Consider the following 17,826-nt stretch of genomic DNA (forward strand, 5'->3'; position numbering starts at 1 on the left):
TTCGACTCAGAGATAACAAAGCATCTACCCCCCCCCCCACTCTACTTGAAACTTGAGTCACCCATTCACAACTACAGAACTGCAGGACAACCCCTATACAAGGTGCTATAAAAAGCAGCTGCTTTTCAGTTCTAATTTTTTGTATGTGTTGATGTGTACATACATGTCTTGATTTAGTTATTCTGAGGCATGTTCTATGTAGACCAAGCTGGCCTCAAGGTCACCTTGCCTCTGCCTTTAGGATAAAAGGCATGCACCACCATCCCAGGCCCCACTGGTATGGTGTCTTATACAAACAAAAGTTTGGCTGACTTAGCTGCACTGGCTGGCCAGAAAAACCTAGAGATCCTCCTGGTTTCAGCCTCCCCAGCACCAGGTCTAGAGGCATCCCACCTTTTATGTGAGTACTAGGAATCTGAACTCTGATCTTGAGACAACAGGATGACTCAATGTGGCAAGCACTTTACCAACATCCATAGTACTCTGGGTTTTTTATTTTTGTGTTTTAGTTTTGGTGGCAGGATCTTTTTTTTTTTTTTTTAAAGATATATTTATTACATATACAGTGCTCTGTGTGCGTACACATCTGCAAGCCAGAAGCGGGCATCAGATCACATTATAGATGGTTGCGAGCCACCATGTGGTTGCTGGCAATTGAACTTAGGTCCTCTGGAAGAACAGTCAGTGCTCTTAACCACTGAACCATTTCTCCAGCCCATATGGCAGGAAGGTTTTGAATTGGCTATGTAGCTAAGGATGATATCTTGGCTGTTGATCACCTGTTGAAGAGGTACTTGTATTGTTTATTTGGACACTGGGTCTCTTGCATCCCAGGCCGATCCTACTTCGCTCTCCCAAGTGCTGGAATTATATTTCTGTGTCACCACCTCGTTTATGCAGTGTTGGAGATGAAACCCATCGACGTTTCTGCAATGTTAGGCTAGCACTCTGCCAACAGAGGTACACACAACAGCCAGCTGCAACCACTCCTGAGTATGTGAAAACCTAGGATTTCACCAGCCGGCCCACGATAAAGCAGTCCCTACGAACGCGTACCTTCCATCTAACTACGCAACCGCCTTCTGCACCCACCACCACACACCCCGCTCCCGCCGCGGCAAGCCGACGACGTCACATCCGTTTCCGTCTCCCGTTCCAGGCCCGCTCTAGGCTGCAGCCTCGCTGGCCCGCCCAAAGCTTTATGGTTGCTGGGCGGGACCGTGACGTCTTTACCCGGGCTGCAGGGGGAGGCCGCGGCGGGGAAGATGGCGGACGGGAAGGCGGGAGAGGAGAAGCCAGAGAAGCCGCAGCGAGCCGGAGCCGCCGGAGGTGAACACAACCCCAGCGTCGCGGGCTGCGGGGGCTACTCGGCCTTTCTTTGGGCTTCCCGGGGTGGGGGTGGGGGTGCTTAAGGCATCTCTAGCGCGGGCGGAGCCGGGCCCCGAAGAGCGCCGGGCACGCCCGGTGTGGCCCGCGGGGATCCAGGCCCACGTCGCCTCCTCCGCTCAGAGGGCTCCAGTTACCATCCGGCCCCGAGAAGGGAGGTGGGAGACCGAGCCTGGGGTGGGAGCCGGAGCGCGTGTGTGCGAGACAAACAGCGGAGAGCTCAGGGCCCGCTGCGCACTCAGGGCCCCGCGCGAGGGAGCGCCGAGCCGCTGCGGCGGGCACTGGCCGCAAGCCGGCTTTCCCAGGGCGCCGGCCTCTCCCTTACACGTAGTTAACATTTGATGCTCCCTTTGGGCTGCGGAGGTTGGAAGATCCCAGCCCACTCGGTGCTGTATTTTCCGACAGAACATTTATAAACCCTGCGATGGGATAAAAGTCCTCGATACGGGGAGTAGCGGGGCGGGGGGCGGGGGCGCGCAGGGGGAAGGAATCTGGTTCAAGGAGGAGCTTGAAATTAGGGATGATTCGCTTTCTTTGCAAGATCTGTCTTAGGCTGCTAACAGCGAGTCTACGTCAGATATTTAGTTGGCGTAGTAGTCAGGGTGTGATCTCTCTGTAATTTGTCACGAAATTACACTCAGATTATAGCTATTTTTTCGTTCCTCCTACCCCCGTAATCTTTGACCGTGTGCATAAAGGAAAAGAAACGCGCAGTCTCCCTAACCCTACGCCCTTTTTTGTCGTACCGGTAATTAACACGTGTGAGCGGATCACAATGTCTTGTTTGGAATGTTTTAATAACTCACTCTTCTAGATCCCTTGGGTCTTAGCCCTGAAATACTTACATGTGAGAATATATAGGTTCAGTAGCGCATAAAGGCAAATCGTAGGGTTCACCAAGTTTCCTAAATTCTCGTGGCAACAAAAATTCCTGAAAAGGTGAATGTAGTGTTACTTTGTTCTCAGAATTTGCTTCTTTAAAAATATGTACAGTGAGTGCTATTAGGCGAGCTGACCCCATCGCCCTTTGTCTGGTGGAGATGGGACCGATCTCCTTTAGCTTCCTGCGTACTGAAATTACAGGCCCATGGCCACTTTGTCAGGTCCCTTTCCTCTTTAAAAAAAAAAATTAGTAAAATAGCGAATGAAAGTATTCTAGTTCTTAGTTACTTTTAACTCCATAATTGTTAAAAAGTATTTTGAGGGAAACTGTAGTCTAAAGTAGCTTAGGTGGCTTTGAATTTAAGATCCTTTTAACGTGACTGAGAAAATTGTTTTTAAGTACTGCCAAAACGTGCCTTAAGTGTCGCTATAAATCCACTGTGCGATGTGCTGGCCACCCTTAGGAGTGAGAATATGGTTTCCATTTCAACAGTGTTAGGGGTTGTATAGAGTAATTTGCCAGTCAGCATTGAAAGATTATGGTCTTTGTTGGTAACTGGGCACACGCCTATAATCTCAGCACTGGGGAGGCAGAGGCAGGCAGATCGCTGTGAGTTTGAGGCCAGCCTGGTCTACAAACTGAGTCAAGGGCAGTCAAGACTACACAGAGAAACCCTGTCTCAAAAAAAAAAGTTGCACTCCTTTTTTTATATATATAATTTGCCTTATTTCATTTGGTTTATTTAAGGTTGGACATTTATAATAAAATTATACAGAGGAATCATGACTGAAACATTTCACCACATAGATAGGACTGAATTGATAACATTTATGGCAAGTGTTCAGCTCTTTTGGAAAACCTTGTCAAACTTGGCAGTTTTTCTTCCGTGGCACAGCCCACAGTGTTGGAAGGAGTATTTTTTTTTCCTATCCGTTTAATCTTGCTATTGATGCTGGAGATTGAACCCAAGGCCTCATATATGCTAAGGATGCACTTCAATGCTGCATCCTATTTTAGTAAGTAGAATATTCCCACAGTTAAAGTTACAGTGTCTCTACTAGAGAGGCTTTTTGAACTACCCCCTCTCAGACCAGTCGGCTTGGGGAGGCTTTTTTTTTTTTTTAAGATTTATTAGACATTTTTCTTGGTTATGGTTATGTAGTTCTTTAAATTAAATAGAAATTTAGGGGGCTGCAGAGATAGCTCAGTGGTTAAGAGCACTGCCTGCTCTTCCAAAGTACCCGGTTCAGTTCCCAGCACCCACATGGCAGCTCACAACTGTAACTCCAAGATCTGACACTTTCACACCAATGCACATAGATTAAAAACTAAATAAAATATTTTTAAAAATAAGAAATTTAGGCGAGCAACTTAATGCATAATCATAGCCATTTCAAGCTGGCAAGGGTTATGAAAGAACTACTTCAATAATGTGCACGCTCCCTGTGTCAAACTCAGCGCCGGTAGCGCCTGGCCTGTCATGGAGCTGCTCTGGTCCTTGTTTTTTGTTTTTTTTTTGTTGTTTTGTTTAGTTTCAGATGAGTAAGCTACCAGACTCCACATGGCTCATGAAGAGTACCTTTACCTTTGTGGAATTACATTTTCTTACCAGGCTTTCCCGCCTCGACCCAAAGTAAAGCACCAGTGTCCTCTGAAGCCAGGTCCCATCTCAGCAATGCAGTGAAAAAGAAAAACTTCTAGAATGGTGTTTGGTTTCATTTGACATTAACATGTACACTTTGTTTGCTTAGAATCAATATGAAGTAGACAGAAGTCTTTAAATATTCTTTCATTTAAAAGCTAGCAGTTTGTATAATTATGAGTTACAAATTGAAAGGGTTGGGGGGTTAGAGAGAGGACCTGGGTTCAGTTTCCAGCACCCACTTGGCAGCTCACAACTGTCTGTAACTTCAAGATCTGACACCGTCACACAGATATACATGCAGGCAAAACATTTTTACAGTGCATGTAAACTAAAAGTAAATAATTTACAAACAAACTGATAGGGCTTTCCTATTTAAAAATGCTTGTTAATTTATCCATTATAACTCAACACTACTAAACTTACAGTATTAATCAGTAGTCATTCAACATTTGTTTTTCAAAGTTTTAAAATAAAAAGTGTCTTACTAAGCTTAATGCTGTGTATCTTAGCCCTTGGGATGCAGAGGCAGGAGCATCCCCAGGAGGGCACTGTAGGCACTGGAAGGACTCAATCCAGATCCACGTTACATAGTGAACTCAGACCAGCCAGGGCTACATAGTGATACAGAAACAAACAAAATGGCTCAATAACCTTGAAAAGTGCCAAATACTAAAGTAGTGCATATTTAGAGAACATTCCATATTTATGAATTAACTAGTGTTAATATTCAAGAATAGATTTCAAAGTTCACATTTGATTGAAATAATTTTCTAATGACCCATATTTGGAATTGCAAATATTTTAAATTACAAATATTTTATTTTATTTTGGTTTCTCGAGACAGGGCTTCTCTGTGTAACAGCTCTGGCTGTCCTAGATCTCAGTCTGCAATCCAGGCTGGCCTCAAACTCACGAGATACAAATATTTCAATAACAATTAGCAGTAATATATTTGTCTGCTGTTTTCCCATTTTAGTCCGATTTTTGTTATTTTTCTAAATGTTTTGTGTATTTTGCTACATAATTTCCAAGAGGACTATATGAAGAGAATATGACCAGCCTGTGTGCCACATTGAACCTACTTAGGCTGAGAAATAAGAGCCAGTGCTGTGCTCAGCTTCTTCAGTCCCTGCCATCCTTATCTGGTGAACAGAAAGTGCTGTCTAAGTACAACGTGGAATCTTTTAAAAGATTGTTTAAAATTATTTGGGGGGGGGGGCTCGTTGGTTTGTTTTTATTTGCTTGGTTTTTGGTTTTTTCTTACCTGCTTTGTAGACCAGGCCTACCTTCCTCTGTCTCTCAAAGCTGGGATTAAAGGCATGCACCACCACACCTGGTACACAATTAGTTGTAATCACATGCCTCCGTGTGGGTGTGCACATGAATACAGGTGCCCAGGAAGTCCAGAAGAGTTGGATTCCCCCAGAGCTGCCTAGTGTGGGTGCTGGGACTCTTAACACAGTCCTCTGAAGATGAGTAAGGTCTCTCAACTGCTGAGCCATCTGCTGATTTTTTTATAGCTTCATATAAGAGCACAGAATACAGTTGGGTTGATGCCAGTTACTACTTTAACATACTTGATTAAGATTGCAAGTAAAATGCACAGGACAGGGTCTCTAGAATGCCCTCTAGACCAAGGTGGCCTCAGACTTACCATTTTCTGACCGGGTCACCTGAGTGTGGGGTTTACAAGCCTAGGCCAGCTACCACTTTAAGAAATTCTGTTCTAAATTGGTTCTTGTCTACTGAAGAGAAGTCCTTCATTCTTTTAATTCAGGTACTTTTACATATAAACAATAGCACTCCAAGAAAATAGTCAGTGCTACTTTGTCTTTTGGAAATTCCCAAACTGAACCCTGACCCAAAGAAAGTATTTTATCTACCTATCCATTTATCTAGGTTTTGTTTGTTTTGGTTTTGATTTTTTTTTGAGACAGTTTAAAGAAAGTACTTAATTTTTAAAAATCTGTACAAAATCAGATATTCTATTTAAAGAGCTTGTTGCTGAACTAGCGTGATGATACAAGGCCATGATCCCAGGTGCCCTGCAGCTGAATCAAGAGGTATGCGAATTACAAGCATGCCCGGCCTTGAGCAAAACAGCAAGACCCTGTCTGGAAATGAGAAAACCATTTGGGCATGTACGTTAGTGGTATAGCACTTACATAGCATGTAAGAGGCCCTGTGTTCAATCCTCGGCACCCCAACGTACTACTTAATCTTTGGTTTTTATTTTATTTTGTATTTAAATTTTTATTTATTATTTATACAGTATTTTGCCTGCATGTGTGCAAGCAGGCCAGAAAAGGGCACCAGAGCACATTATAGATGATTATGAGCCGCCATGTGGTTGCTGGGAATTGAACTCAGGACCTTTGGAAGAACAGTGCTCTTAACCTTTAAGCCATCTTTCCAGCCTTGCTTTTGTTTTCAGAGACAGGGTTTCTCTGTGTGGTCGTGCTGTGTCAAACTCACGGAGATCCGCCTGCCTCCGATTCCCTGATTCCCGAGTGCTGGGATTAAAGGCATGCGTCACCACTGCTTGGCTAGTACTGCTCAATCTAAAGATGTACCCTTCCCGAACTGCAGGAGTCAAGATTTGAGTCTTTGCTTCTTTTACTTGTTAGTTACTGTGTTTGACTCCCAAACTCTCATCCTTTGCTTTGCCTCATCTTCTTAAACGTGTCAAGGCAGTCAGTGTCAAACCTTCTGTTTGACTCACGGTCTCAGTGTGTACCCTGTAGGGTAGAACTGGAGGGAAGATCCGCCAGTCTTCTGTCTTTCTGATACCCTTAAATTGTCTTACACAGCAAGCCTAAGATACTCAAGATATGAACTTATTGTTAAACACATATAAGCAAAATTACTGAAAGACATCTTGCTTTCTACATCTACATACATCTGTGTACTTCCTTGGACATTAAGAGAAAATAATATATAAGCTACTCAAAGTCTGGCTTTGAATAGCTCTCACAGGTAGCTTAAAACAGCTACTAGACCAGCTTTCAGTGTAAGATGAACTCTCAGGAGATTACCTTGAAGGTCTTTTTCAGCTCCAAAGGCTCTGTAAGGTCTGTCTGGAGTAACGCATCACTTAAGAACATACCTAGCTGGGGGTGTGGCTCAGTGTAGAGTGATTGCCTGGTGTATGCAAGGCCCTGGGCTCGGTATGGGGAAGGAGGGAGGACAAGGCTGTGGACTGCACTCACAGTGTAGTGTAAGTAGCAGTGGCCATGTGTGATTAGGACTACATCACTGAAGCTAGTATAATTTGTTATCCAGATGTTTTATCTCGCCACATGATTATTTGCAAGTTAGTTTATAGAAGAGAATCTGTTGATTTGAATTTCTGAATATCAAAATGTCACAAATGGAAGCAAGATTAATGTACAACGAATAGGGTAATGTTTAGCTGATGGGTATTTACTTTTGTGAACTCTGTGTTTATAATTTTTTAAATTGCTCTGTATTTTATGCTAGTTAATTCATGGGAACCTCTTGTACTGCCACACAATCTCAGTTCCTGCTGTACAGTCTAACAAGCAGTGAAGAGACTGTTGGGTCAGTAGGTGACAGCTGCAGAGGTATCTTCCTTGTAAAGATGCTTTTTGAGGTTGCTGCTCCCATCAATCTGCTCAGTAAAAATAGCTCATCTTGGTAAGTTGTTTCGACTTCACCAGGACCTGAAGAAGAAGCAGAAAAACCTGTGAAAACTAAGACTGTTTCTTCCAGTAATGGAGGGGAAAGTTCCAGTCGCAGCGCTGAAAAGCGAGCAGCTGAAGACGAAGCTGCAGACCTCCCAACAAAGCCTACAAAGATGTCCAAGTTTGGATTTGCCATAGGTAGTCAGACGACAAAGAAAGCATCCGCCATCTCCATCAGACTTGGAGCAAGTGTAAGTTGTTTTATGTATGCTGTTGGAATGGCCCTCAAAGACTGGTTTCATCAATCTGCTTTTCCTAGTATATATATAGTATATATTGTAAAGCAAGCATTAAAAAGGAAAAATGCTTTAACTGGCTGTGAACTTACATGAAAATAGTCAGGAATTTATGAACACATTAGGAAAGGCCTATGAATTCTATATCAAAGCATTTGAAGAAAAAGCCCTCTTGTAGAGAATGCATAAATTAGAATTTTCCTTAGTTGGACAAACTCTGAAAAATGGGAATGTTTTTTAAAAAAAACTTTTGCTGTTGGTCTTTTAAAATTAATGGTTTGTATTGTATGTTGTGCTGTGGCTCTGTTCTAGAGAAAGTGCTTAGCATTTGAGAGAGAGAGACCTTAGAGTTAGTACTTAATATCACACATCCCAGATCTAGTCATAACTCTACAAATCAGCTCTTTGTAACATAAAGGTTTAGTGTAGTAAGTTACTCCTTGTTTTTTTTTTGTTTTGTTTTGTTTTTTAAATTGGCTGGTTGTTTTTTGTTTGGTTTTTCAAGACAAGGTTTCTCTGTGTAACAGCTCTGGCTGTCCTGGAACTCGCTTTGTAGACCAGGCTGGTCTCGAACTCACGGAGATCTGCCTACCTTTGCCTCTCAAGTGCTGGGATTAAACGTGCGCCACCACTGCCCAGCTGATTTTTAATTCTTAAAAGGTCAGGTGCATATGGTTTTATCTATGCTGTAGGTGTTCATTTCTGAGACATTTTTAAATGAAAAGATTTAAATTTCAATCTTTTTTTTTCTCTTTAAAAAGGAAATTTCATTCTAAACAAAAAGATTATGACATTTTACTTCATTAACATTTTTCTTTATATCCTCTGGTTCTTTATCTTTTTTAAAACATGAAGTTCATAAATACTTGATTTGTTTTTTGTTTTTTTAGTTTTTCGAGACAGAGTCTCTCTGGGTAGCCTTGGCTGTCCTGGACTCACTTTGTAGACCAGGCTGGCCTCGAACTCAAGGTGATCCGCCTGCCTCTGCCTCCCGAGTGCTGGGATTAAAGGCATGCGCCACCACCACCCGGCTTTGATTTGTAAAGAATAGTATTTTACTTACTTGTCAACTTTTAAACATTAGGCATGTACTCAAATAATTCTAATTTGTTGCAGCACATTCAGAGTGCAGTTTCTCCTTTTTATAAATAATAGGCAAGAGTTAATAATTGTTAAGTGGTTGAGTTAGGTTCAGAAAAGCCTATTATGGAAAGTTGAAAATTAAAAAGTTTGGAAAGCAAAAATCAAAGTGAGGCCTTAGGACCTAGTCATAATGGGCCTGCACAGCATAGTAAGGAATCTCAAGACTTAAGCCCATTAGCATTTTAGAAACATCAATAGTCTGGAAAAGTATCCGAGCGCATGCCTGTAATCCCAGCACTGGGGAGGCCGAGGCAGGCGGAGCTTTGTGAATTCAAGGCCAGCCTGCTCTACAAAGGGAGGCCAGGCCAGCCAGAGCTGTTAATACAGAGAAACGCTATCGAAATTTTCTTTTCAAGTGAAATCCACCGCAGTAGGAAGAATGACTAGCAGGTACCTGTCTTGAGTAGGAGCATCAGGCAGCAGTGGAGATAGCAGCAAAAAGTCTGAGAATTGAGATGGTCTGTAGGAAGCACTGTCCTGGAAGCCAACAGGAATATTTCGAAAAAGGAGCCGGTAATTAGAGTCACATTGGCACACTAGTGACCGGTGACTGTGGGAGCTTATTGCAGAGGGATATAAAAGAAACACATGGTGAGAAGGCTAACTGGGACAGTGAGAAGAATTTAGGTTGACCAGAAAGAGGCAATGGAGAGGAACATGATTGCAGGGCAAAGGTCAGTGGGAGAGAAAGGCGGGTGATGCTCCTGCGTTCTGAAGGCGCAGTTCAGACCTGCGCAGGTCACTGTGGGGCACTTACCTCTTCTGTGTGTACCCCTTAGCTAACTGATATTAAGCTGCAAATCCTAATGAGTGAGAGAAACTATTGGGTATATAAAATTAGCAAAGTAAAGCCTTCCTGCTGGTAGTCCTTATTTTCAAAGATGTAATGCGTTTGGTGTAAGCTTATGAAATTATAAAAATGAATTAAATTGAACCTTCTAAGAGCTATTATTTTTTTATTAAACAAGTCCATATAAATTTTACTTGGGATAATTTTGTTAAATATTTCTCCTTCAGAAGCCTAAGGAAACGGTTCCAACTCTTGCTCCAAAAACTCTTTCAGTAGCAGCAGCTTTCAATGAAGATGAAGATGTAAGCTAATACCTGTTTTATTTTACTTTATTTTTAAAGACTGTTATGTGCATGCCCAGGGTGTGTTTGAGTTGATGTGTGCATGAAAGGCACGCGTGCAGTGGTGTGTACATGGAAGTCATGCATGCAGTGGTGTGTACATGGAAGTCGGGACAGCTTCTGGAAGTCTGTCCCTTCTGCCTAGGGTCCCGGGCATGTTTCAGGGTTGTCCGGCTTGTTTCCCTACTGAGCCGTCCTGCTGGCCTTTGTTTTTCACTTTAACTAGTCCATATTAAGAGGATAATGGCCGCTGGAGAGGTGGCCTCAGTGGTGAAAAGCATGCACTGTTCTCAGAGGACCTGGGTTCAGTTCCTGACACCCACACCGTGTGGCTCACAAACACCTGTAACTCTTAAGTCAGAGGCATCCAGCTCCTTTGGCTTGCACAGGTACCTGCACACATGCAAATACCCACACAACACACACTTACACCCACACATAGTTAAAAACAAACTTTTAAGAAAAGAGAACATAATACTAATAGAAAATTAGAGTTTATATTAATGGTAGTTGAATTGATACTCGTAAATTTTCTTTTTGTAATGCCTAAGAAAGTTGGATTTCTTTTTTTTATTTCTTTCTTTTAGGGGCGGGCAGGAGGGCTTGGTCCTGAGCTTAGTGCCTTTTAAATGCCAGGCAGCTGTTGTACCACTGAGGCATATACCCAAAACTAAAAGCTGGATGTGCCTGTTTGTTTATACGTGTATGTCACTAGTGGACAAGCCACCATGCCTGGCTTTATGAGTTTTCTTTTTTTTTTTTTTTTTTTTTTTTCCTTTTTTGGGTTGAGGGGCTGGGTGTTTTTTTGTTTTGTTTTTTTTGTTTTTCAAGACAGGTTTCTCTGTGTAGCCTTGGCTGTCCTAGACTCACTTTGTAGACCAGGCTGGCCTTGAACTCAGAGAGATCCATGTGCCTCTGCCTCCCAAGTGCTGGGATTAAAGGTGTGTGCCACTGTGCCTGGCTACAAATTTTCTTTTTGACATTTACTTGTATGTGTGCACACATCTATATACACATGTTCACTCGAATGTATAGTGGTCAAAAAACAACGTGTGGAGTTAGTTCTTCAACTGTGTGGGTCCCTGGGATCAAATGTAGGTTCTCTGACCTCGTGGCAAGCACCTTTAATCCCATTAGCCTTCTCATGCCTGACCTTCAGTGTCTTATGACTGGGCTCTTCAGTGAGGACCTTGGTGCTTGCAGAATACAAAAAGCAGCTGTGTAGTGCTGCATGGTACAGCTGTAGCAGGAACAACAGTGCAGGCGAGTCCGCCAAAACTTCCTCTTAATGAATGTTTGTTTGTTCCAAAGTGAGCTTGAGGCTTCTCTACTGTTTTATCTGTCTCAGTTCTCCTGTGCCCTTTACAGTGTTGGCATCCTACCATAACACGGACGGTCAGTGGAATCTTTCAGTTTGTCTCCACTTTGTGAAAGTCGTGGTCACACATTTATCAGGCTGACGGGGCTGGAATTTGATAGGTAGCTGAGCATAGTTTTGAATTTCAAAGCCTTTTGCCTCCACCTCTCATGTCTTTGGATTACAAATATGTACTACCATACCCAGTTTTCCTTTTCCATTTATTTATATTAGGCAGGGTTTCTGGGTTCCTCTGAATAGCCCTAGCTGTCCTAGAACTTGCTCTGTAGACCAGGCTGGGCTTGAACACACACAGATCCACGTGCCTCTGCCTTCCAAGTGCTGGGACTAAAGGTGTAGACCACTGCACACCACACTCTTGATTTTTACGTGGTGTGGAGGATCAAACCTGGCTAGAGCCTTGTGCATACTAGGCAAGCTGGGTTTAAAGGTGTATGACATCTCACTTGACCGTTTTGTTTTTGTCTTGTCTATGAGGCACTAACTCTTGTAGCTGAGGCTAGCCCCTGAACTCACTAGGTAACCGAGGCTAGCCTTGATCTTCCTATCATTCTACTCTACTCAGTTGATGAAACATTTGGGTATGTACAAGTCCAGAAGGGAAAGATAAGATAGAAAGTAGGGAGAGTACGTCAGTGGGAAGTGTTGGTACCCATATTGCAGCAGTGCTCCAGGTGGACCATCTTAACAGTGTTTACTCTGCTCCTTTGCAGTGTGTATGAGTTCATCTTTGCAAATGGAGAAGGGGAAACACAGCCTTAGGCTATGGCTTTGTTGTTCAAAATTAAGCATCATACCTCATGGTTTAATTTTAAAGAAATTTGTGAGTTGGTTTTCTTAAGACAGAGTCCACTCTGTATCTATAGCTAGACCTTGCAGAACTCTGCCAGCCTCTGCCTCTCCCTCCTGAGTGCTAACCAGCATTATTAAAGGTGTGCACCACTGTGCCTGGCCCTCTTCAGTTTCGCTTGCTTTTTGTTTTATTCTTTGTTATGGCTCAAAAATACCAGGGAAAAGAGACTGGAGACATGTCACAATGTTAAGGGTGCCTTCTGCTCCTCCAGAGGAAATGAATGTTCTAGCACCCACGTCTGGCAGCTTCCAGCAGCTGTAATTGTGACTGTAGGAGGATCTGTGGCTTCTGTTCTCTCTCCCTCCACCCTCTAGCCCCCAGACACATTCACAAAATAGAGCCAACTTACATTTTTCTGTTGTGAATATATACTTTGACATTTTCTTGGATCACTTACTCATAGACACCTAGGCAGATTCCGTGTCTTTGCTAGTGTGAAAAGTGCACCCAAGAATATGCAGTTCATATTTCTCCTTGACGTAGTTGTTTTTATTTATTCATGTATGTATGTATGTATTACTTACATAGTAGTCTGTCTGCATATATGCCTGCAGGCCAAAAGAGACCCATGTCTCACTATAGATGGTTATGAGCCATCCAGTTGTTGTTGGGGATTGAACTCAGGATCTTTTACCTCTGGGCCATCTCTCCAGCCCCCGTAGTTGTTTTCTTTCTGTGGTTATACTTACAGGGTTTTGAGGAACCTCTTGAGTTCTGGCTGTACAAACAGTTTATATCCTTGCCTAATTAGTAGAGTTGCCGTTCTCTTTATCCTACCCAAAATTTGTTTCTGTGAAAACAGCTGACTTAAAGTGTGTGTGTGTGTGTGTGTGTGTGTGTGTGTGTGTGTGTGTGTGTGTGTGTGTGTGTGTGTTGGTGCTCATATATATGTGAAGGCCAGAGCTCAGCATCAGGTGTCTTATCAGTTAGTCTCTCCGTTTTCGTTTTGTTTTTTCAGAAAGGTCCTGTTGGCTTGGAACTTGAAGACTCATTTAGGCAGGCTGGCCAGCAGGCCCTGCAGCCCCTTCTGTCTCTGCCTCCCAATACAACAGTTATAGCTGGCATAGCTCTAGCTGGCACTTGAACTCAAGGCCTCATGCTTATTGACTGAGCCAGCTTCTTAATCCCAAGATTAAAAGAAAAAGGACAACATACTAATTGTACTTAGTAGACCACTGCTGTTTCCAGGTCACATATATAACATGTAGAACACAGGAGTTTTACTACTTTTTAAAAAGTAAATGTTAAGATAGTTCACTACTTTTCTCCTTTTAACAAAATTGATGACATTAAAACACATGATAGACATAAAATGTAGCATTCTTGCCGGGCGTGGTGGTACACGCCTTTAATCCCAGCACTCGGGAGGCAGAGGCAGGTGGATCACTGAGTTAGAGGCCAACCTGGACTACAAAGCGAATCTAGGACAGCCAAGGCTACACAGAGAAACCCTGCCTAGAAAAAAAATTAGCATTCTTATAACCAAGTGAATTAATAATTTGGATGTATTCATCTCAATTTACTTGTTCTACAGAGTGAACCAGAAGAAATGCCTCCAGAAGCAAAGATGAGGATGAAGAATATTGGAAGGTACTATAGTTTTTTGTAATTATTACAGTACTATAGGGAAACCAAGGGGGAGAATAAATTGCACATGTTTTACATGAATCCATATTATATGCATATGAGCCAATAAGAATTTAAATCTATTCATAAGCCTGAAGTCTATGATTCAAATAAAAGCAGTTCCATGGCTGCCAGCCTGCTGGTCTCTTTAATAGAATATCAATTTAGAAACATAGCTGATACTGTTACCAGGCCCAAATGAAGCACACATACACACTTTTTTGTATTAATTTATTTATTTTTGAGACACAGTCTCATTATTGCAGCCCTAGCTGCCCTAGAGCTCACTATATAGACCAGGCTGTACTTGAACACAGAAATTCACCTGCCTCTGCCTTTAGAATGCTGGGATTACAGGTGTATTCCACCGAACCCACAATATTTAAACATAAAACTGAAACAGGAGTTCATATAAAACATGACTGCACATTTCTATGTTTGACAGATATTTGGATTCTTATTTCATTTTTACAAATACTGTGGGGGTTTTTTTGTTTCTGTTTTTTAAGATTTTGTTTTTGTTTTTGTTTTGTTTTGTTTTCCAGACAGGGTTTCTCTGTGTAGCCTTGGCTGTCCTGGACTCACTTTGTAGACCAGGCTGGCCTCGAACTCACAGCGATCCACCTGCCTCTGCCTCCCGAGTGCTGGGATTAAAGGCGTGTGCCACCACTGCCTGGCTTATTTGTTAATATACAGTGCTCTGCCTGCATGTGTGCCTACACACCAGAAGAAGGCACCAGAGCTCATTATAGATGGTTGTGAGCCACCATGTGGTTGCTGGGAATTGAACTCAGGACCTCTGGAAGAGCAGGCAGTGCTCTTAACTGCTGAGCCATCTGATTAGAAGTCACCAAATTAAGTTTTTTAACCTACTTGTGGGTTCTAGGTCACTTACATTGCAAGATTTTGTTTGTTTGCCACATGGGAATCGAACCCACAGTCTGATATTCTGGATACGTACTCTACAACTGAGTTTATTCCTCCAGCTCTCAGCAGCGGCTTTAGAGCTCTAACAGTATCTACTGTTAATTGTATATTATCATTACCTTAAATGTGTCTGGAAAACAACGCACTTGATTGTGGAGTACAGCTCAGTGGTAGAGCTCTTGATCAGTGTGCACCAGTCCCTAGGCTTCCCTCAGTAGCACAACAGAATACCAGGGTCGCCCCACAGAAAAGGCAAGAAAGAGACAGTGCATTGTAGGTCAGCCTGGGCTAACAGGGAGACACTGTCGCGAAAAGTCAACACAGTACAAAACGCTAGGTTCCCTTTTCCATTCCTGTCCTCACTGCAGATACACTGCATGTAAAGTCTTAGCCCTTTATTAAAAGGGCATTTTTTTAAAAAGTCTGCAGGGACTTCTGCTATTATCCTGTATTTGTAATGAACACTAAGCAAGTGGATATTAAGTTTAAAACAGACCACGACAACAATTTGAATAAACTGACTTTCTTTTAACACAGGGACACACCAACATCAGCTGGACCAAACTCCTTTAATAAAGGAAAGCATGGCTTTTCCGACAACCAGAAGCTGTGGGAGCGAAACATAAAATCTCATCTTGGAAATGTACACGACCAAGACAACTAAGTGAAGTGTTTTGAGATTGGGGTGTGGGTGGGTGCGCTTGGAAGGAACAGTCTCCTTTTATTAAGAAAGGTGTAAGACTAGCTTTGGAGCCGTTTTTTATTATTTTCCTTTTTCTTTCTTTTTTTCTTTTTTCTTTTTGGTTTTTTTTTTTTTAAGATTGAGTGGTACACTAATAAATGAGAGTTTGAAATTAGAGGTAATTTATGTTTTATATACAGATTTCAAGACATTTGCTAATTTTGTAGCTTCATGTGATTAGTTTCCAAAGGTTACAGATAATAAAGAAATCAGAAGTGGTACCTTTCTAAGAATTGCATATTTTTTTAGACACTATTATTAGCACATTAAGAGGAAAGCCAAAAGTTATTGTCTGCTTAAAACTGTGAGCAGTTCCTCTCCTGAGTTCACTCCCTCATGATGTAAACTGTCTGGCTCCCTGGGACAGCCTTACAAAGAGGGGGCACTGAACTGAGAAGACAGTGTTCCGGGACTATTGACTGAAAGTAAATTTAGGTTAAATTTCCTATGGGCATTTCGTTTTGTTTTGGGTTATCATATACTAGTATTGCATCGCTATCAGTGGGTACAGACGCTTTGCTCTTTAAAAATAATTTTTGTCAATAATTCTTCTGTGAAGTACTTAGTATTAGAAATAGCCCACTGTGCTTTACTGGAGCTTGTCTGTGCCGAGGGCTCTCCACAGGACACTGTGTGCTACCAAAGGCGGTCGTTTTCTGATTGTGCTTCTCTGGGGTTTATTCTAGTTCCTGTATTTCCACCAGAACTGATTTGAGGCAAATCAAAGGAAGCTGTTTCTTTTAAAGTGTAAACCACCACCAAAAATATAAATGTACATACTGCTTTAAGTATTTGGCTGGCTTTTATTTTTTTGAAAAGTTTAATACCAAAAAAAAAAAAAAGGAGAAAAAGGAAAAAAGGTATGACATTATATGAAGATCGATGAGGCAATGCACTTTCTGTGACTTTTGAAGCATTTAAGTTACTAACTTATTAGATCCAATTTGAATTGAACTCACAAGATTTCTTATCTTTAAAACTCATGGCTTATTTTAAGTGTATACATACTAACCAGTGGTTTCAAAAGCACATTTTTAATGAATGAACTAGGACAGAAATGCTTCTTCAAACACATTGTCATTATGAGTCTCACCACATGTACTCTTAGATTTGTGTGTTGCAGGGTGTTTGTTTTGTATTTTTGTATTGTATATGGGCTTTCTAAACATGACATTAAATGCATCTTTATTAGTCACAGACAAAAATGATAAAATTTCCTTGAAAATTACAATGTTAATTGGAGGCAGCTTCAGTGAGTTCCATTGGTGGTGATTATTCACTAGGTATTTTTTTAGTGTAATGACTTCCAGGAAGCAGCCTGCAGATATTTCCTAACACTGTTCACTACACTTTAGTTTACTTAATCAGCCCCAAGTAAAACAATGGAAATGTACATAGCATTATTAGTTCTTACATGATTTAAGTATATCAAGATACATAAATTTAACTTTTATGTCGGCAAACTGTCCGTTTGTCCATTTTACTGTTTGTTGAAATAACATCTCTCCTACATATTCTTTACTTGACTCAAATGACACATTAACCTAAGGTCAAGATGAGGAGAGACAACTGAGCTGAATGTCTTTACTAAAATTACAATAAATTTTGTCAAACTTGGTGGTGGTGGTATTTTCTATTTCTAGTTTATTTTTTACTGTGTCTTTGAAAATGATTTTTAAAGTACTTTGTGTGCATGGCATGTTGGTGGGGTCGGGGAGACATAAAGCATTGTAAAAATATCACCATTATGGATGCATGTTCCCAGAACTTATTACGTATTACTCATTAGACAGTTGTCAGAGTAAGTGTGTTAGTGCCATCTGTTACTCTACCGTAAACTGTTCTATAAATCTTTGCATTCTATTTGCAAATGCTATTATACTCCCAGTCCCAAGAGCCACTTCATTGTTAATTCATTGGTTCTCTACTCTTTTTCCCCCCACATATTTATTGCAAAGCCCATGCATACGTGCTGCTGTACACATGTAGACAGAGCACAACTTACGGGATTCTGTGGGGTTTGCATATTGAACTTGGGTCATCAGACTTCACAGCAAGCACCTTTCCCTGCTCTTGCCAGTCCCTAGACTTTTTTTTTTTTTTTTAAGATTTATTATTTTGTATGCAGTGCTCTGCCTGCTTTTACACCTGCAGGCCAGAAGAGCACATCAG

The 17,826-nt window shown here is 41.7% G+C and overlaps 1 protein-coding gene across 4 annotated transcripts; it reads left to right on the top strand.

Moving 5' to 3' along the window:
* The first annotated feature begins 1,172 nt into the window (after positions 1-1,172).
* On the top strand, positions 1,173-17,271 carry PCNP (PEST proteolytic signal containing nuclear protein). 4 transcript variants are annotated; one of them, XM_084801559.1, is made up of 6 exons: positions 1,235-1,329; positions 7,395-7,571; positions 7,647-7,809; positions 10,015-10,089; positions 13,894-13,949; positions 15,450-17,271. In XM_084801559.1, exons 2-6 carry the CDS (start codon positions 7,402-7,404, stop codon positions 15,574-15,576), a joined length of 591 nt encoding a protein of 196 aa, XP_084657685.1. In that variant the 5' UTR covers positions 1,235-1,329; positions 7,395-7,401; the 3' UTR covers positions 15,577-17,271. The 4 variants fall into 4 exon arrangements, with proteins under 4 accessions (XP_084657686.1, XP_084657685.1, XP_084657684.1 ...); XM_084801560.1 differs by lacking the exon at positions 7,395-7,571 and having other exon boundaries at positions 1,173-1,329; XM_084801558.1 differs by lacking the exon at positions 7,395-7,571 and having other exon boundaries at positions 1,251-1,329; positions 7,595-7,809.
* The last annotated feature ends 555 nt before the right edge of the window (positions 17,272-17,826 follow it).

The sequence above is a fragment of the Acomys minous genome (genome assembly GCF_964271855.1).
Source record: "Acomys minous genome assembly, chromosome: 11".
NCBI classification, from domain to species: domain Eukaryota; kingdom Metazoa; phylum Chordata; class Mammalia; order Rodentia; family Muridae; genus Acomys; species Acomys minous.